At 46.5% G+C, this 21,313-nt stretch overlaps 1 protein-coding gene across 1 annotated transcript; it reads right to left on the reverse strand.

Annotated features, from left to right (window-relative positions):
• Positions 1-438: 438 nt before the first annotated feature.
• On the reverse strand, positions 439-1,857 carry LOC133344083 (trace amine-associated receptor 4-like). The gene has a single exon (XM_061554035.1). It carries the CDS (start codon positions 1,554-1,556, stop codon positions 489-491), a length of 1,068 nt encoding a protein of 355 aa, XP_061410019.1. The 5' UTR covers positions 1,557-1,857; the 3' UTR covers positions 439-488.
• Positions 1,858-21,313: the final 19,456 nt, after the last annotated feature.

Consider the following 21,313-nt stretch of genomic DNA (forward strand, 5'->3'; position numbering starts at 1 on the left):
GTTGTTTATGTAGTTTATACTTTAGTTTTTTACGTGGTTGTTTAGTAACTGCAGCTACATACTATTAACATTCCTTTCCTTTGTTAATGCTACCCCCCTTCCCCCTCCCTTTGATGCTGCTAATCTTGCATAATGCACGGGCATAATATTAATTTGAACCCCCCCCCCCCCCGCCCACCTCCTACGCATTTTCCATATGCTAAATTCCTCTTGATATGCAAATTATTTTGTCAAGGCGCTCTTCTTCCCACCTCCCCCCCTCCAACCCAGCTTAAATATACGCTCCAAGCTTGGAGGTGTTTCATTCTTCACCTGAGGACGGCTGCTTGCGTTGTGGCCGAAACGTCGTGAGAATTATTTTATTATGTTTTATTTTTATTATTTTATTACTTCCCTTCTACGTGACTTTACCGAAAGAACCAAGAAGATGAACTCGATTTAATGTTAAATTAAAACCTAGATATCAAATTTAGGACCTCATTGGACCCTCACAGCTCGGCTGAGCGGCTCCCAGGCTGCCAAAACTTGCGGCTAAACATGATGCGGATGGCGTTACGAAACGCGCGGTTGAAGCCCCCGTATAGGTAAGGGTTGATGGCTGAGTTAACATGCCCGAACCAGTTTACCATGTCCCAGGTGAAGGAATTTGTTCTAAAATCGATCCAGGGATCTTTGACGATGGTGTAAAAAAATGGCGCATAGCAGAAAATGAAGACACCCAGAATGATGGACACAGTCTTGGTGGCGTTGTGCTCTCGTTTCATGGCTGCCCACTGCTGCTTGTTGAAGCCCGACTTGCCCTGGCTCCCTTGCTGCTGGATGCTGATGGAGCGGGCCTGCTTGCGTGCCACGCGGTAAATCTTCGCGTAGGCAAGGGTCATTACAGTTACAGGCACCACGAAGGTGAGGAAGGCACCACAGCTCGATAATGTCTTGTTCATGTAGAAGATGCAGTTGTTCTTACAGATGCGGCTTGCCATCAGGTCCTCGATGCCGATGACAATCCATCCTAGCATCACGGGCACCACTTGGAACACCGTCCCGAGCCATATGGTGACAAGAAGCAGGGCTGCTGTCCTCCAGGTAAAGCGCTCCCTATAGTGCATCGGGTCGCAAATGGCCAGGTATCGCTCGTAGGCGATGCAGCAGAGGTGCCAGGTGGAGGCGGTACACACGAAGGCATCAAGGAAGTGGTGGACTTTGCAGAATGTTTGGCCGTAGAACCAGCAGTCGTAGACGCACTGCGTCGTGTAGAAGGGCATCACCACTACGCCCACCATGATGTCGGCCACCGCCAGGGAAAGGGTGAAGGTGTTGGGCAGCACCTGCAGCTGCTTGAAGTAGGAGATAGCCATGATGATGGTCATGTTTCCCAGGACGTTCAACACCATGGTAACAATCATGATGAGCAAGATGATGTTGGCGATGCGGGCAGACATTCGAGCTGGGCGGCAGAGGAGACCGGACTCCCGGATCAGACAGATCAGTGGCTCCACGTTGGAGGCATTGTGGTCAGGATCCCCATCCATGAGTCCCAGAGCCAGGCTGGAGTTCATGGTGCCCCCTTCGAACTTTTCAGTGCCCAGCGTCTCAATCAGTTAAAGGACTTCTGCTCGCTTCACAGTCACTCCTTTGCCAACTTGTCCACTGTTCCTTGCATGCATTTGTCTTGCCTCTCTCTAGCACAGTCATTCACCCAGAATCAGTGTCTGGGGCACTTACATCCTATAGCTCCTGACCATCTCTGTTTCTTACAATTTTGGGAAAATTAAAAGCGTCCTCTAAGATGTTTGGCCACTTCCTGTCCTTGAGCAGTTGGTGTGTCCACGTGTAGGAGGAAATCGCAGGGCCTGGAGAAAATCCTGCAACCATTCGAGGGGACAGCAATCAAAACTCAGCGATATATATCCTCTCAGCAACCTCCTTCATATTCTGTGTCCTATTCACACAAATTCTAATTTAACGCTAAATACAATAGTTGATATGGGGTTTGTCAATAAACTGACAAGACTCTGTTCACCTCTGTCTCCCTGTATTTGTATTTTCTATCTCTCTATCTCTTTCTGCCTTATAGCCTTAAACATTATGCAATACCACGAGTTCTTGAAGAACTGCATGAATAATAATATTTAGTTGGATATAGCGTTGTGCATGTAAATTGATTCTCACACTCACTGAGGCACCACAGAAAAGCTGGCAGGCAGACAAGCGGGAAGCCATAGTCAATAATCTTTGTCTTCCTATTGTTCTCTCTGTGTCTGGGTTTCACCACCATCTATCTATCTGTCCCTTTGTCTTCCTCTGTATATTCTATGTCTCATATGTCCCTCTTTCTGCTAGGAAACAATTTGTTAGAGTAAGAGGAGATGGTTCTAGATGTCATACTTGAAGAAGTAACCATTGCCCTTTACAATATTTAAACAGGGAACATTCTCGTTCCATATGTAATGACTGTGGGCATAACAAACAAAACAAGTAGTAACAGCTATTGCAAATCAATGACTGGATTGATTTACTACCCAATGTTTACACAAAATCAAATGCCTTTTTTTGCCACGATACATTTTTTACAATTGAAATAAAGCATTTAATAAGGAGGTTTTCGCAGCCAATATTAACCATAATAAGGGTTTTTTTGGATTAGATCGCGTAAATATAAATGCATCGTTATACTCACCACCACCCGAAACAACCAATTAGTAAGTTTTCTCATGTAAACAAAATATACCAATTCGTTACTACTTCAGCACACCGGTGTCCTGGAGAGTAAACCCACATTTACAAATCGAGTACGACGTATCGCCAGTAATTACAACCAGTCTCATCAGAGGACAGCGAGAATTGTGGAGAAGTCCTCCTGTTCAAAAAACCTCGATTAAATAAAGAAACAAACCTTATTTGGAACATTACATATATTGGTTAAAGACATGCATACAGAGTGTTCTCGAAGATCATAACGGAATTAGCGACAAATCCGAGCCCGCGCACCTTGGTTTGGACAGCCGTTCAATACAAATACTTAATAATGTACAGAGCGTCTTAAAACGAAAGGCATCAGTAGAGAACCGCTACTCTACTGATATAAAATAATGCGTGAATAAACACTTTCCACCATGATTTATAATTAGTTTATTTTGGGCTAGATCGTCTTGTAGGTATAATATCAATTAGTTTCAATCATAACCCTCCGCCACCCAGCAGAGTCAACCAAAATCGAGTGCTCACGTTGGGGCAAATTTTGCCAATTGATTTGGATTTTCAGCAAAATCCGGAGGAGGAGGAATATTGGAAAGTGAGCAACAAGTTGACTATGGTGTTTTTTTAAATCGACGTTTCACTGGAGATTACATCCAGGAACATCACATGTGAACAAAATGCTCGGCTCCTAATGACACTGGATGTAATCTCCAGCAAACGTCAATTTAAAAAAAATCATCTAACTGCCTGCTGCTCTGCTTGCATGCTCGCTTGCCTGCTATGTTTTGCTACCCATGCTGTCAAATGCTGCCGCTGGCTCTCCGCCATGGTGAAACAGGAAGCTGAGCGCGTAAGTCTTCCTTGCAAGTACAGAGCCTCTCCATCACCAAGACTCCTACTGTGCCTCCCCGTTTGCAGCCCACGGTAACTGGTATCTCGCGACACAAGACCAAAGCAGTAGTGGATCTCGGAGCTGCAGTGGTCCTCAGAGGTATCTCCAACTTCCCAACCACTGCCCCACTGCCTTGTGGGTAAACTTTGGCTAGGGGAGAAAACTCTGACTCAAAATCTGTGGTGGGGACCCGCAACAGTGGTATTCAACAAAACGATTCTCCGGCAGTCCCCTGCAGCTCTGGCCAGACGAAGGTCGTCGTGAGTTCCTCATGCCACCTGAGTCTGTTTGGCTGGAGTGAAGATGGTAGGCATTGGGAATGCACACCCCTACCCTCACTTTAATCCACTCGCTGTGCAAGCTTCTTGCTCCAACCCCCCCCCCCCCCCACACCTTTTTTAAAGCCCTGTGGCAAACAGCAAATGGCAGAAGGTACAGGTCAAGGAGGTGACTGGGAGCATCTAGGAGTATCGGTCGCTGAGACACGGCATGTCTCCTCGGCAGCTTCCATCATGTCTGAGCAGCCCTCCACTGCTCACCCCTAATGGGGAAAGACCTAGTAAAAGTGGTCTAAAAAGTGTCTGTTCCACTCACTCCGGGTGGTTAGCTGCTACCAACCGAGCATTCCATTTAGTGACCGAAACTCAAGGAAACCAAAGACTTGTTTACTTCTTTAAGCTGCTTCATGGAACATCCACACCGTCTTGGACTCTTACGAAAAAAACTGACAAACCACACAGAAGGACAGCTCTCGTGACCCATGAACTCAGGAAATACAACATCAGCATTCAGTGAAACCCGCTTCCATGGAGACTCTCTCACAGAGGTGGATGAGGGCTACAGCTTCTTCTGGAAGAGTGTTCCAGAAGATGCTCGCCGTCTCCATGGAGTGGGTTTTGCTGTGAAAACCTCAATCCTCCAACGCGTCCCTCTATCCCCTGTTGGCATTAGTGAGTGGCTGATGACGTAGCACATCCCCTTGGCTGGGGGACGCTCTGCCATGCTCATCAGTGCTCATGCGCCTACACTGGACGCAGACAATGACGTGAAGGAGGCATTCTATAAAGCTATCGACACTGCCATTAAAAACACACCACATACAGTAAAGCTATTCCTCATTGGAAACTTCAACGCCAGAGTGGGCTCCGAACACCATATCTGGGACTGTGTACTAGGCTGGCATGGGGGGAGTTAAGCAGAACGGCAACGGGCTGCGGCTACTGTCCCTATTTTCCGAACACCACCAAGTGATCACCAACACCCTGTTCCAGTTGAAGGACAAACACAATAAGTCATAGAAACACCCCTGCTCAAAACACAGGCACCTGCTAAATTACATCATCATCCATCAGTGCGACCAAAAGGAGGTACTAGTGACCCAAGCCATGCGTGGAGCAGAATGTTAGACTGATCACTGTATGATCAAAGCCAAGCTCTGCATTGAGATCCGTCCACTAACAACCTGCAGCATCTCTTCTCCACGAAATTCCCCCCAAACTCCCCGGACTCCGACCCCAACACTACATGGATTGAGTTGTGCACAGCTATCTTCCAGGCAGCCTCGGAATCAATCGGGTACACCAAAAAGCATCACCCAGACTGGTTTTATGAAAACGCTGCCGACATCCACACACTACTACAAACGCCAAGCCCACAAAGCCGTTCTTACCAACCCAGACTACCCCACTCTCCAATCCTCTCACTCCAAGGCAAAAGCAGAGTCCCAACGTGCTCTCTATGCCATGGAGGACACCTGGTAGGTCCAAACGGCAGATGAGATCCAAATCCTCGCAGATGCAAACAACACCCAACGGTTTTATAATGCCATCAAAGCCCTCTATGGCCCCCCAAAACAAACCATCACCCCAGTCATGCCTGTTGATGGCAAAACGCATTCCAAGGACCAACAAAAGATCTTGGAGAAATGGGTGGAGCACTTTGATAACCTCCTCAACCACATCAACCCCACATACCCACTCATCCTTGACACACTCCCTGATATCCCACCCATTCATAAACTTGACAGTCAACCACAATTTTCTGAGGCCCACTAAGCGGTCAAAGGCCTGAAAAACAACAAAAGTGCTGGACCTGACAGCATCTCATCTGAGATCTTGAAGCACGGGGGATACCTCATCCTTCGCCATTTACACCTTCTCATCAAGTCATCTGGCTGTCAGAAACCATCCCACAGTAATGGAAGGATGAAAATATTGTAGTTATCTACAATAAGAAGGGTGACAACGTAGCTTGCGGCAATAGCAGAGGTATCTCCCTTCCTTCAGTCACCAGAAAGGTCCTCGCCAGAATAATGCTCTACTGGCTCGCAGATAACCGATATTAAAAACGTCCTACCAGAATCCCAGTGCAGCTTCAGGAAAGACAGGAGCACCACCGACGTGATATTTGTGGCAAAGTAACTGCGGAGAAAATGCCGGGAGCAAATCATTGACCTCTTCATAGCTTTTATCGACCTCACCAAAGTATTCGAGACCATCAACTGTGAGATACTCTGGCAGCAGGTCATCAAATTTGGGGTGCCTCCCAAGTTTTTGAGCATTCTAAAACAGTTCCATGAAGAAATACATGCCAGAGTAGTGCTTGGTGTGATTCAATCGGAGCCTTTCAACGTTGATGTCGGGGTCAAGCAAGGCTGTGTTCTGGTTCCAGCTATATTCAACATGCTCCTTGCTGCCGTCACAAGTCTATCACATAACTCCCTCAACTCAATCGATGGAATCCAGCTACAGTACTGTCTGGATGGAAATCTCTTCAACGTAAGACGCCTCCAAGCACACACAAAAACCAAAACCCAACAGATATTTGAACTGCCATATACAGACGACTGTGCAATCTTGGCTCACACCCCAGAATCCATGCAACACGCCCTCAATCTGGTCTCCTCCTTCTACCACTCCATCGGCCTACAAATCAATACTAAGAAGACGGAAATAATTGCTCAACTGTCATCCACGTCCACCTCAATCCCTACCTTCAACATCGGTGGTGTTCACCTCAAATTGATACCCCATTTCACCTACCTCGGTTCTGTCCTCTCCCCTACATGCTCCCTTGACGACGAAATCCACACTTGTGTCAACAGAGCCTCTGCTTCCTTTGGACGCCTCTGGGCCAGAGTCTTCGAAAATTGTAACCTCAAGACCCACACCAAGGTAGCAGTTTACAACGCTGTTTGTGTCTCCACACTGCTTTATGGCTCAAAGACCTGGACCCCATATAGGCGTCACATTAACATCCTGCAAGCATTCCACATCATATGCCTCCAGCGCATCCTAGAGCTAACATGGAAGGATAAAGTTCCCCATACTGGGGTCCTCACCTAAACCAAGTCATCCTGCATTGAGACAAGCATGGCTAAACGACACCTCCGCTGGACCTGCTGAAGTGGGAACTGAGTTCTCGAGCAAAGCTCTCGGTTTACAGATTGATCTACGTACCTACCCTCACGTAACGGTCATGAGCTTTGGGTAATGACCGAAAAGATAAGATCGTGGGTATAAGGGTTCGAAATGAGGTTTATCTGCAGGGTTGCCAGGCTCACTCTCTGTGATCGGATGAGGAGCTCGGTAATCCAGGAGAGCCTCAAGTCGAGCCGCTCCTACTCCGAATCAAGAGCACCAGTTGAGTTGATTAGGGCATCTGGTAAGGATGCTCCCCTGGTAGACTCCCCCTGGAACTCTACCGGGGACGTCCCACTGGGCGAAGACTCTGGGGCAGGCCGAGGACACGCTGGCGAGACTATGTCGCTCGGCTGGCTTGGGAACGCCTGGGAATTCCCTAGAGTCTGTCGTCAGGGAAAGGAAGGTGGACCGCCCTACTCAACATGCTCTCACCAGAAGAAGCGGATTGAGAAATGAAACGAAACGAACGAACAAACTTGTTGGCGAGTTTGCCCCCACGTGACAAATTGATTTACATTACTATGTCGGATGGTGGAGGGTTATAATTTTCTATAAAAAGGACATTTTACACTCCATGAAGATCCAAACCAAATTAAACTAAATAAGAATCATAAAGACAGTATTGGTTGTGAAAGCATACGTGTCAAAAAATATATATACACAGTGACCTAGCACACATCGGTAAAAGACGACATATATTTCAATTAACACAATTAACATTCAACATCTACTCGGAGCAGATTTTTGATCGAACACTAGCAGATAAAAACATTGGTATTAAAGTCAATGGACAATACATCAACAACATCAGGTATGCCGACGACACTGCACTGCTGGCCGATTCGGAACAAGACCTACAACAAATCTTGGACGAGGTTGCCACAGAGAGTCAAATATGGGACTTACGAATTAATAAAAAGAAAACAAAGGTTATGAAGGTCAACCGAACTACAAGCGAAATAACAATCAAGCTTGGCAGTGAAAAATTGGAACAAGTACACCGATTTAAATACCTTGGTGTAATCATTGACGATCAGTTGAACCATGAAGTCGAAATCAAGAGCAGAATTGAACAAGCAAGGCAAGCATTTATTAAATGGAAAACACTCCTTGCAGACCGCAATTTGAGTACATCACTGAAACTGCGCACACTGAAATGCTACATCTGGTCAATTTTGCTGTACGGAGTAGAGACGTGGACACTGACAACAACAACAACAAAAAGGCTAGAAGCTTTCGAGATGTGGCTGTATCGAAGAATGCTGAAAATCCCATGGAGAGCCAAAACCACCAATACACAAGTTCTGCAAGATATGGGCACTGACAGGCAACTGCTGAAGACCATCATTAGCAGGAAGTGTTACTACCTAGGCCACATTGCCCGAAACGACCACAAATACCAGCTATTAAAGCAAATCCTGGAAGGAAAAGTCGAAGGGAAAAAACGACCAGGACGGCCAAAAACGACATGGCTCAGTAACATCAAAACATGGCTACAATTAACAACAGCACAAACTCTACACGCCGTGCTAGACCGGGACCAATATCATCGTGAAGTCGCACACGCCGTTAGGCAGCACTAAAGAAGAAATGTTAAAATCCAAAAACAAGATGTGTAAAGACATACATTCCTATAAGGGAGAACATATTTAACATGTAGAACACGGTCATACACAACTTATATGCGATATACACACACACAGAGACATGTATAGCAGATGCTAACGAAAATTTACATAGACTTTCTGTATACACACACACACAGACACAAAGTCCCCCGTGTAACCGTTAACAGACTGTTGGGGCGAGTGCTGTGACAGTAAACAGCACACAAGGGGATGGTGTGGTCAGCACCACGCCTGACCACTTTTGTTTCTCCAGTGATGAGAGTTACCACAAACCGCACCGGGTTTTCATTTAAGGCTGAATCGACCTAGGAGAGGCCCAGGATCGGTTCAGATATCCGTCACTGACAAAACTATAAATTATTTTTATTTATTTTCTTAAAACTTTCGTGACTGCAGGAATTCTTATTAATTGGTTCTTTCTGTAAAGTCACGTAGATAGAAGAAAGAGAAAAATAATTTAAAAAATTATAAAAAGAAAAGAAAAATAATACTGTAGCCTGGTTCTTAATCGGAGTGAGTGTACTGGTAGTCTATAATGTAGACTGTAGCCTGGTTATTAAATTTGGTGAGTGTACTGGCAGTCTGTAATGGAGCCTGAAAAATAAAATAAAAGCAGACAAACAAAAAGCCACGACGTTTTGAAACGTTTTGAAACGTCGTGGCTTTTATTTATGCTACAGTCCACATTGTAGACAGCGAGTACGCTCACCGAGGTTGTCTACATTATAGACTGCCAGTACACTCACCTAGCTTAATAACCATTGCTACAGTCTAAATTATAGACTGCCAGTACACTCACCAAACTTAATAACCAGGCTACAGTCTACATTAAAGACTGCCAGTACACTCACTCCGATTAAGAACCAGGCTCCAGTAATATTTTTTTTAATTATTTTAATTCACTTTTTTTATTCTTATTTTTCTATCTACGTGTCTTTACCGAAAGAACCCAAGAATATTTTCATTTTACCAAGTAAGGCACACTGAGCTATATAACTATTTTTCAGAAGCGACCTGGCAACATATGATATCCCAACGAAGTAGCTTATCATGTGGACATTTAATGCAGCCAAATAATCTAAAAGCACGTTGATTCTAATTATGGAGGGAAAACCCGGAGGGACCCGAAGAAAAATCCAAATATCAAAAGGCGTCAGGGTCGGGATCGAACCCACGACCTCCGATAAACCCTGCGCGGTAGTCAACATCTCACCACCGCGGTGCCCCCTGATGTTGACCGTGAACGGGAATCGACCTCGGGCCGCCGGTTCGTAGCGAAGTGCACGGACCACTACACCACCGCTCTCCATACACACACGCACACATGTACACAGACAGTCTAGAACTCGCCACTGATAAATGCGATACAATACGATACTATATAAAGACGGGATAGCAGTGGTGCCGTGATTAGCGCACTGCGTTAGGAGCCGGACGACCGGAGCTCTATTCCCGGCTATTGATGTAATTCCAGTTAAAGCACCTACGATTGACTACGTACGGTGCGAAAGAAGTTCAACATACATACATCAGTGGCGAGTGCTGTATTTACTGGTCCTGGGCAACCGCCCTTCACCAACCCGTATTTACCAGCGTGGTGAAGTATGGTCAAGCAACCCCCACGACCGAGAGCTGAAATTTCCAATGGACTCTAAATTATGACACAAATACATAACTAGGCGATATTTGTGTACAAGCATTGACATATTCAATAAGCGCATGGAGACTATACACGCATAGACATTATACAAACAGTATACGCGTATACACATTTAATAACCACATCCAGACAGCCCACGTGTTAAATAGACACATTTTTATAACATTTACATCCATTTATCAATCGCCTGCTGGGTTAAGACTTCCTCTATGCCATGGTGTTTACTTATACTTCACCAGGCTGGTTAGTACGGATTAATCAGAGGGATGGAGGTGGATCGGTTCAGTTATCACTCGTCACTGAGATATAACAACATACACATAGAGGGAGCAGTGGCGCAGGGGTGAGCGCACTGCGCTACGAACATGGCGACCTGAAGTCCATTCCCGACCAAGACCAACATCAATGACGAGGGATCTGAACCGGTCCCGGGTTGTACCTGTACACACAAAGACAAAGATCTCCCCGTATAGCCTTGAACAGACTGTTGTGGAAAATGCTTCCACCTATGAAGATTAGCGCGGCACACGAGGTGGTGTGGTCAGCACCACGCGTGGCCGCCTTTGTATCCATAGTGCTGAAGTTTACACACAACTGGTATTCATTTAAGATTGCGTAGACCTAGGGGGGCACAGGACCGGTCCAGCTATTCTTCGCCGATATTGGTCGTGAACGGGAATCGAACTCGGGTCGCCTGGTTCGACACGCTGTGCGATTGCCTCTCAGCAGACTGTTGGGGCAAGTGCTGTTAGCGAGTAGCACCTATGAAGGTCGGCACAGCACACGAGGGGGTGGTTGGCCAGAACCACGCACGGTCGCCTTTCCCCAGTGGTGAGTTCAAAGCTGATTGCGCTAACCACTGCACCACCACTCCCCCCACTCACACAGTGACACAGAAGCAAGCATGCGATGCATGCAGTACTAGCCTAGAGGAACGAGCAACGATCGAGGACGTTCCCGCGGAGATGGAGCGATGAAAGTGGCTCTTGAGATATGACGAAGGCCTTAGGGAGGAGGCCAGGGATGCGCCCCGCGAAACCGTAGAGAACGTGTGGATGTGAACATCGACCTCACCCCACAACACGCGGTGTCGTTTTTTATTATTACACGCTTTTAATTAACTCACTTTGTTGTATCCTCAAATCTTGTAACTCAATTTTTACCCACTTCCCAATGTGGAATCGGCTGCAAGCTTGGTATTCATATGTCATACTGATGACAATACTACTGTGTATTTTATCATAAAAAATAAAATATATATCTTTTTAAACATTACTTTTTTATATGTTATGTTTCGGCTTGAGTCTAATTGTCCACGCTCAACTGTCGTTGGCTGTAAATCACCACGGTCCCTTACGTTATGGAAAGCCTCGGGGCCAGAGGTCGCAACCGGGTACCCGATACCCGTACCCGACCCGATACCCGGCTACCCGTTTGTGACCCTGGTGCGGCCGGGTACGGGTAGGCCGTGAGTCACTGGTGAGTAACTGTTTGTCACTCATTTCCCAACGTCTTGTCTCTTCTCACAATTCAAGTTCCTAGAATCAACCCACCCGCGCCTGCAACATGGCTTCATCCCAGAGGTCGCAATCAGGTACCCGATACCCGTACCCTACCCGTACCCGGCCGGGTACGGGTAGGGTATGGGTACGGCCGGGTACGGGTACCCGTTTGCGACCCTGGTGCGGCCGGGTACGGGTAAGGAATCAAAACCCGTTTGCGACCTCTACTCGGGGCCACTTCGTGGAGTCGTGGAGTTCTTCCATTACTAGTACGGTACATTTCATTAAAACGTATTTTTTTTTTAAAAAAATTAAATACTACTTATTACTGCCTCGTCTGCAATATACTTTGGGTCTGACTGTTGATTCTGAACGAGAATTTCGCCCCCTTTCTGACATCAGATGCGGATTTCATTTCAAGATATTTATTAAAAATACACACAAAGACTGTATAACCTAAAAAGACACGGCGTATTGTTTACGAGCACCTATTATTGTCGTTGACGAATGAGTCTGTTTGTATTAGCCGGTGAGGAAAGGGCATTGACCTCTGTTGGGGATGCTGGGGTCAGATCCGCGCCTGACTGCCTCCGTCCCTTCGTTCCCTTCGTTCGTGACGATTTAAATCTCGCGGCAACGTTAATACTATTTCAGGCCAAGTCAACCTAGACGAGTTATCGTCGTCGGCGGTGCGGGGAACTCGCTCGCGGTGCCCCCCCCCCCCCTTTCGCCTCCTGCCCCTCGCCCGACCCCCTTTGTCTTCCCAGTACAATGCCTCGTTACTTTTCAGCCCCTCGGCGTTCTGTCGACCCTCAGCTACGACCATGACCTATCCCAACACCTCCTCATCAATCCCTCTTGTACTACCGTCATCAACACTACACCACCACTTATACAATAACCCAATTATTAATTTCAATTCATGACCACCTTACGTATAAAGTTATGATTGCTGTAAAGCGCATTGGTAAGGGATCAATATATACAGTATCTTGATAAGATCGGTTTAGGTGAATGACTTGCCACGGAGTCTATAGAACCCAGGATGACCGAGATCGTAGTGCAGTTGCGAAACACGGTGCCACCGCCAATGGCTTGAAACTCGGATCGCCGGGTTTGTTGCGCAAAGCTGCACACCCCCACACAGACGTGAAATGAAGACAAAGACTGCTCCCTATAATAGACTGTTGGGACAAGTGCTGCACACGAGGGGATGGGTGGCCAGTACCACGCCCGGCCGCCTTTGTCTCCCCAGTGATGATGTTATTGATGCCGCCCCTGGTACTCATTTAAGGCCAAGTCGACCTAGGGGAGGCTATAGACTGATTCAAATGTTCACCACTGTTGTTGGTCATGAGCGGTAAACGAACTGGGATCCGCGGATTCGTAGCGCCTAAGTAGCGGTGACGTCCCCACGGGGCTTGTGCCAGGCTAGGTGCACCTTGACACCACGTGAAGTGTGGATGGATCGCTGGCAGAAGGTTATGGGACAGGCCCAGGTGCCATGGGTTGAATGACATGACTGGTACATGTGCTCAACACTGTGCCAACTTGGTACGATTTATACCCACGGCGCTGCGCTCGTTGTTGTGAGCGTCGCTCCTCTGCCCTCCGTTGTTGCATTTGCCTGCAAATGCGCAGTAGCGTCTTCCATAGAGGCCGATGTTGACACCAGTCATCGGCAAGTCCACTGCTTCGGTACCATATCAGTCAATCTCTTCTCTAGACCGTCCCGCGCCCGTTTTATCCCCCTTTATTCGGCCCAGCTTGGTTATGCGGTGGCTGGGCACGTGAGCCACATGACCCAGTCAACGAAGCCTCGCCTGCCGGTGTAAGCTATTTCATGGTTAACGGATCGTTACAGGATCTGTGAGCTCACACAATTCCAGCTGCTGGTTAAATGCAGGATGGATCGTAGGCAAGCCAGCCTGTTTGTTTAAAAACCGACGTAGACGTTTGGCAAGTGTAGAGAAGGGAGGTCGTAACTGTCTGTGGCCGAGGAGACCGGGAGTTTCGTGTGGGCTGATAGACTAGGTAGCTTCCATACAGCGTTATGCAGCTGCGTGTGAATATACACATACGTGTAGAGTGACAGACCAGAAAGCTTCGACACAGCGTTACGCAGCTGATGAAAACATAGTTTCACTCAACTGGTCATAAGAAACACACCATACCAACACATTACCTTTTTTACAGCTTAAACGCCACATACACCGAACTCCCGTATAGACTTTTACAAATGATTGGGGCAATTGATCCTCGCGGGCCCATATTAAGGCCAGCATGGCACACGAGTAGGTGGTGTAGCCAACACCGCACGCTATTGTTCCCATGTTTACACAGCGCACTTGTGGTAACTCATTTCAGGCCGATTTTACTTCGGAGAAGTTCTGAATTGGTTCAGATGTCACTCACCTATGATGTTTGCCGTGACCGTGAATTGCCAAAGACCGATCGCCGCGTTCTTAGCGCAGTGCGCTTACACACTCACTCACAACCATTGTCACAACAACAGGCACTCTCCGCCACTAAGTAGGTGATGGCGTCACCACAGCGCTTGTGCCAGACTAGGTGCACACTTTGCCACACACACCCTATACCTCCCTCTCAAACTACTCTGGTTCTCAACCATCTAAGTACAAGCTCATGTAACACATACAAAGACAGAGATCCCCGTATAGCCTTAACAAACTGTACGTGCAGACCGGAGGAGCAAGTCAGAATCAGAGTATTTATTTAGTAGTGTAATTGCCCGTCATATGTTCGTAAAAAATAATTTCATGAAAAAGACAACAATGTTAAGATTATATTGAATGTATTCAATAAAAATACTAAATATCACATTTGGTGTAAATTGACGATCATCTCCCAACAGTTTTCCTTGAGATTCATTTTGTTGAATCAGCACTTTAATATTGGTTGGATATTTGCATCTTGACAAAGCAACATAAAGTTGTCCATAGGAAAATAAACAGTTTCGTTGAGATGAAGTCCAACGTACTCAAAAGTTTGTCCTTGTCACTTATTGACCGTGATAGCAAATGCAGGAATGATTGGAAACTGTCTTCGATTCAAAATGAATGGTAAATTCACATCAAACGGTGCCAGATCAATTCTGGGAATGAAGACAATATCTCCACGATTGGATTCTGAATTGAGTTCAGCCACAACAAATTTACGGAATATTTCACGAATCACCAGGTGTATGCCATTACATAATCCTTTTTTGATCGTTGAAAATTCGAATAAGCATTCAAATGGTTCCTTTTTTCAAAACCAATTTATGATGGTGTTAACGTGTGCAGAAATTCTACTAGATCATTTGTGATGTCGCACTTGGCTTTATTCAAAAGCGAAACTGGTATATTTTGGATAAAATTGATTATACTTACTTAATTTGAAGCTTTTGTGACTGCAGGAATTACTCTTTGGTTCTTTCGGTAAAGTCACTTGGAAAGAAAATATATTAAATAATAGAGTACGACGTTTCGATTGCGACACAAGAACCATCATCAGGTAGAACTAAATTTGAGAGAGAGACAAAACACAGACACACAGACATACACACAAGCAGAGAGAGACAACACAGACACACAGAGAGAGACACACGACATAGACACACAAAGACCCAATACCTCTGTGTCGAGGCCTTAAATAGAGAGAGAGGGGGGGTTGGGCAGAGAGAGAGAGAGGTGGGTCTGCTGGGGCAGCTGCTGGAGCAGAGAAATTGGCACGTCAATTAATCCACCCCGAAGCGACCAAGGGAAAGAAGATCGAATGGCCCTATGAAAGCCTGGTAAATTTGATTATCCTTGTAACAAACTAATAATTAGTTACAATTTTAATAAGCCTTTCATGAAAAACTAAAAACATATTTGAAATTGCATGAAAATCCACGTAGCCCACATAGCATTACACACAGTGTACAGTGTCAGGCGTTAGGCACAGATTACCAAAACGATATGTAATATACTGGAGGCATCTGATGAGCTATAAAGCTCCTTTTCACAGATGTCCAGTAGGGACGGGTAAGAATAGTACAACCACAAACAGTTCAACAACATGATGCTAGTGAAAAATACAAGAAAGGTAAAAAATCACCCAACACATACAACTAAACCATCCCAATTCTACCAGGCAAATCTTGGTAAGAGGGGGTGTGTGGCCAGCACCACGCCTGGTCGCCTTTGCCTCCCCAGTGGATATGTTTACGCACCAGCTACTCATTTGAGACCGAGTCAACCCAGGGCCGGCTCAGATAATCACCACTGGTGTTGGCAGTGAGCAGGAATCGAACCCGCGTTACCGGGTTCGTCGTGGAGCGCGCTAACCACTAGCACTACCGCTGCTCCCCATTCACCCATAACCGTAACCCCTGAAATACACACGGCAGGGCTCACAGTGCCAACACAAGGCAAGTTACAACTCTGCATGGACTGCAGAACGATAGGAAGAGACTCTCACCCAACTTCCTCTAAGCCCTCGGATCACTCGGGACCCAGGCCTCCTTCACCTCCAAGCCGAGACTCCCGGTTCTAAGAACCCTGGACACCATCTACAGCAAAGCGTCTCCTGCTCGCCGTATTTAAACTTTTAGTCCTAATTTTTCACTTGAGTAATGACGTGGTTGACTCGCCCCCTCCCACCCCCTCTTCCCTTGAGGGGGGGCTGTCCATAAATAATTGAAGCAATTAAACAGAATTTAATTGCTCAGTTGTAATCACTGGCGATTTGGGAGAGAGGTCACAGGTGTGTGGACCCCCGTGTATTCAGTCTTCACCCCCCAAAGCTATTAGCCGATAGCGCCTCCTCTAATTGATCACCGAAGGTGTGACCCCCCCTGAGTAATTCCACGTGGTCAACACGGGTAGAACAAGTTAGATATTTACAGGCTCATCTCATTCCAAATATATAACAACCCCAACGACGAAGTCGGTCCGTGTGACCGGTGTCCTCTGGCTACAGGGGAAGTGGATTTCGGATCTATTTTTGGGAGCTCAAAAGATTTGTGTTTTTGTTTGGTGTTTATGGTCTCAGGTATTTAACCAGCTTTAACTTGCAAATTAATCGGACTTGGATCTTATGTTTGTTTAGAAGATCTCCAAAATTCTAAACAAACATAAGATCCAAGTCCGATTCAGTACAGTACATAAAATCCGTGATCTAATTCCATCTGTGAAGGCTGTCATCCCTGACTTGCAATACCCTGGAGTCTATAAACTGAGTTGCAGCTGTGGTGATTGTTATGGGGAAACGAAACGTCATGTCTCTGATCGTGTCCGCGAGCACAAGTCAGATCTTAAACACGGCAAAATTGAGTCGATCATTGCTACAACGCCGTGGGCTCTCATGATATTGTTTTTTTCCGAGACCAAGGTGCTCTGCAAATCCTCTGGCTACCATCAAAGGTTTGTACACGAAGCCATCCAGATATACAAACACAGACATAATTTCAACCGTGATGATGGAAAGATGTTATTAACTGTCTTGCCTCATGGCAGATGTAGAGCGTACGTTCACAGGAAGTTCCTGTTTTTTATGCTAATTTTGGTCACGTGACCAGGAAGTCACGATGTTAGATTTACAGTGAACCACGCGGGCTTCGGCCATCTTACTCATAATTCAAGATGACGGCACGCATCGCATCTCAGTGAGACCACAGCCGCACTTGTCCATTGTGGGAGCTTAAGAAGCATTGTCTGTAAGTTGTTTATATTCCTATAATATTGGCAATGCTGTTGTAATGTTGGAATGACCGTTATAGTGATGTGAATGCCTTTATGGTGCCGTTAAGTTGTTGTAGTAAATACGAGGCCTAGTTAGTAACGAAGCCTGCGACTTTCCTTATTGTGGATGTTACTTGTGATTTAGTAGGTCGAGTCAGACTTGTGCCTATGTTGCGATCCTGAGAGTAAAGATGACGAAGTATCTCATCCACAGTTTTGTGTTATGTGTAATGCTGTACTTTTGGGGTGCAGTGGGATGAATACACGATGTGCCTGTATGCAACGCACCGGCTTGTCCTTTTGTCTAGTTGTTCAGTGGTAATGTAGGGGCCTGGTCCATCCAGGATCTATTGTTATCTAAGACAATGTTCTGATGCTGTGGTGTTCATTGTGTTGGTGTTTCCGGATTATAACAGATGCTGTATCTGTGTTTTCTCACCAGTTTTACCTTGTTACAATCAATAAATGACGATTGGAGTTGGACGTTCATCCTGGCTCCGAGGGTTTATTGAACGCAAGGTTATCTACTCGACTAGCGGTGCAACGCAGCGCACAGCGAGGCCGAGATATTAACCATGCAAAAAAGATTTAACTACACATTTTTGGACCATCTTATTTGACAGGCACTATTTTACTTTACCGAGTGTTAACATCCCTAGCGTTTAAGAGTACTCTCCTTTTTGTATTTGATTGCCAACCAACACTGGGTAAAACAACATGGGCATTTTCGTTCTCTTCTAGCATGTGCACCAACAGGTGCACCAACAGGTGTACATGCACTCTCTTTTAGCCCCCCCCCCCTCCCAATACGTTCCATTCATTGGCTACCACATTCAGATAAGCCCCTCCCCCCTCATCCCCCCTTAACTTGTGTTTAAGAACTTGTATCTTGGAATCTTTGCCTCACTTGATACAGTAAATCTAGCTGTGACGGTCCCAAATGATGACGGAGACTTGTGTTGCCTCCGAAACGTCGTGATTTATTATTTTATTTCTATTATTACTTTTATTAATTGTAATTTTATTTTTTACCTACGTGACTTTACCGAAAAAACCTAAGAGTATGAATCCTTAAAGTCACGAAAGCTTCAAATCTAGAATCTCAACACGTGCGTCAATAATGCTGCGTGTGTGAGGCCTTAAAAAGGAACATAAATATAATTGGTGACATTTCGAGCAACGTACCTTCTTCATTGCACGTAATTATATGAAGTTTAATTTCCCAAAGTGTCACGCATTGTAATCGTTTCCTTTAAAGGCCACACAGTGTTGTTAATGAATGTGTTCGAGTTGTTTTTGTGCTTTGTGCACCACTGCCAACGTAGCAGCATCACCACAAGATGATGTGCTATATAATAAAACTGGTCGGATTGTGACATCGCAGCACCATGAGAGATGGCTTAAGTCATTCCACCAGTGATGGATCGATAATGGCTGATGACAATGATCCAAACCCATATTTTTTTTATAAATTATCTTTATTGATCCAACCACGGTGGGGAGGGAGGGGGGGGGGTATCCAACTTCCGCGACAGGTGAGTGGTGTATAGTGGGACAGGTGGCTCGGACAGACAACCAACGCGGACGTGTAGGACCGTTGCATTATGTAGTACGTACATCAGATCCCTTTTCTTCTGGGAAGGAAGGGGTAAGAGGGGATAGAGGGGGGCAGTCCATCATATTTCAACTTCAATCAAGTAAACTCAGGGTCCCTGGAGTGGAATTCACGAGGGGGGCCCAGATCGGGGTGAACCCCCCTTCCATATTCCTCAGTTTCAGACTCAGGTGTTCTAAAGCTGCTAGGGCGAATAGGGAGTTATTCCAGAGGGTGAATGAGGGGTCCCATGATTCTTCAAAGAGCTCAGGATGGTATTTCTGTCCGAAATGTTAAATGCTTAGAGAAGGGTGTGTTGGTAGCTGGTGATACCTTGGGGTTTAAGGACCAGGAGGAATGATTCAATGCTAGGCAGTATCTCAGTGCCACACATCACGTTGTACAGCTCGGTTATTTATCATAGAATGTCCTGATGGTGGGACAGTCCCAGAAGGCATGAATGTACATTTGGATGGTGCCCGGAGGGCACCTAGGGCAGTCTGAGGATATGGCCTAGGAGAATTTACACCTCCGTTGGTTAGTGAGATAAGTTCCATGAAGGAACTTAAGTTTAATCATCCTGAGAGGGAGGGATCTTAGACCTTGCCCAGGGGTTGTGCCTAATTATTTTCCAGGACTCTGATAAGATCAGGCGGCCCAGCGCCCCCTCCAAAAGTATTCTGGTCTTTGGTCTCACCTCGGTAGGGCCCAGAAGTAGGATTTGGTATGCCTCAAATATTTTATAGTGAGCCCTCTCCTCCATCAGCCATACCCAGCTCGTGGAGGGGATCTTTCGGAGGTCAACATCTCTTGCCTTGTTAATAGAGTCGCTGATCTGGAGAAATTTGAAAAGATCGCTATTAGGGACATCATTTCGCTTTCTACTATTTTGGAGAGTATCCACCCCCACTGAGTTAGATAAAAGATCACCCACTCTCCTGATTCCTCTCTGAGACACACCTATTAGAAGTAACTGTCACAGTCAGAAGAGCATAAAGGAGTCGGCACATTACGATGAACTGGGGGGGGGGGGGGGGGAGATTAGCCTCTGCATGGTGCCAAAAGGAATCCAGATCAAAAGCCTTCTCGTCGAGTGCAATGCGTACGCTTTCGTGCTAGACCTGGAGGCAATATTGACCACAGTTCGGATGTTATCTGAGGAATCCATGTCTATGACACACCCCATCTGGGCAGGGCCAATGACCTCTGGAAGGGCATTCTCAGGCATTTCCCTGCTACTCATCGCCTCTCTGGGGTTGGTGAAGTCTCGGTGCGGCCACAGACAGTCGCGCAAGTAACTGCGCGACGGCTGCAAGAAGGAGGTCATGGCAGCTCGCCACCTCTCGCCATCCCTCCTCGGCACGTGGCTGCCGTAGACCAGCACCTCTCTCCCCCGACTCCACAGCCGCAGCTCACGTGCCTGCGGGATCTCCAACTGAGATCGTGGATCCCGGGGCTGTCCGAGGGGTCCCGTCAACGTCGTCCTTCTCATCCAAAGATGCTACCAGTGGCTTTGTTTTACGTAATCTCTTAGACATGTGTAATCACTTCTGACACCACATGTAATGTAGGACTCCGCAGACAATAACTGTCGAGGCACCTTCTTTTATTTATATTACTCGTACTCACACTGCTCGACTCACTGACCACATAACGTAACGCTGACTGTCAAGCTCTACGGCGCTAACTGACTAAATAGCTGGCTGACTATCCAGCAGTGGCAACGTCAGGCGATGACAAGGACGGTAGCCACAACGGAGACAACGATGACGATTTCCATGGCGAGACGACCCTGATTCCCACGGACAGCCTCGAGCATCCTCTCTCGCTCCCTTTCATGCGTCCAGCAGGGCCCAGCCCTGCCCTGGCCATGCCCCCCTTCTCGAACCTTCAAGCTGGTTCTGGGAGCTCAAAGATGGATCCCTTCCCAGACTTTTGGCCCAGTTCTTATCACTTCCATGACCCTTGCCTCAGTTCTTCCCCTTGTGGACTTTCCCGTGTATACTATACTCTCTCCCCTTGGGTGGGTACACCCACAATTGCTATTTCTGGTCGCCAGTCGGCGCTGCTACACTACGTATGTATTCAGGTGTTATCGGTCAATTAATGAGTGCTTTAATGTGGGTGGAAACCAGAGTACCCGGAGAAAACACCATGCCTTGCGAGGGGGAAACGCTCTATGCCCGTGTAGT

Source organism: Lethenteron reissneri, chromosome 2, assembly GCF_015708825.2.
Source record: "Lethenteron reissneri isolate LAM-NWPU_2019-01 chromosome 2, ASM1570882v1, whole genome shotgun sequence".
Lineage (NCBI taxonomy): Eukaryota > Metazoa > Chordata > Hyperoartia > Petromyzontiformes > Petromyzontidae > Lethenteron > Lethenteron reissneri.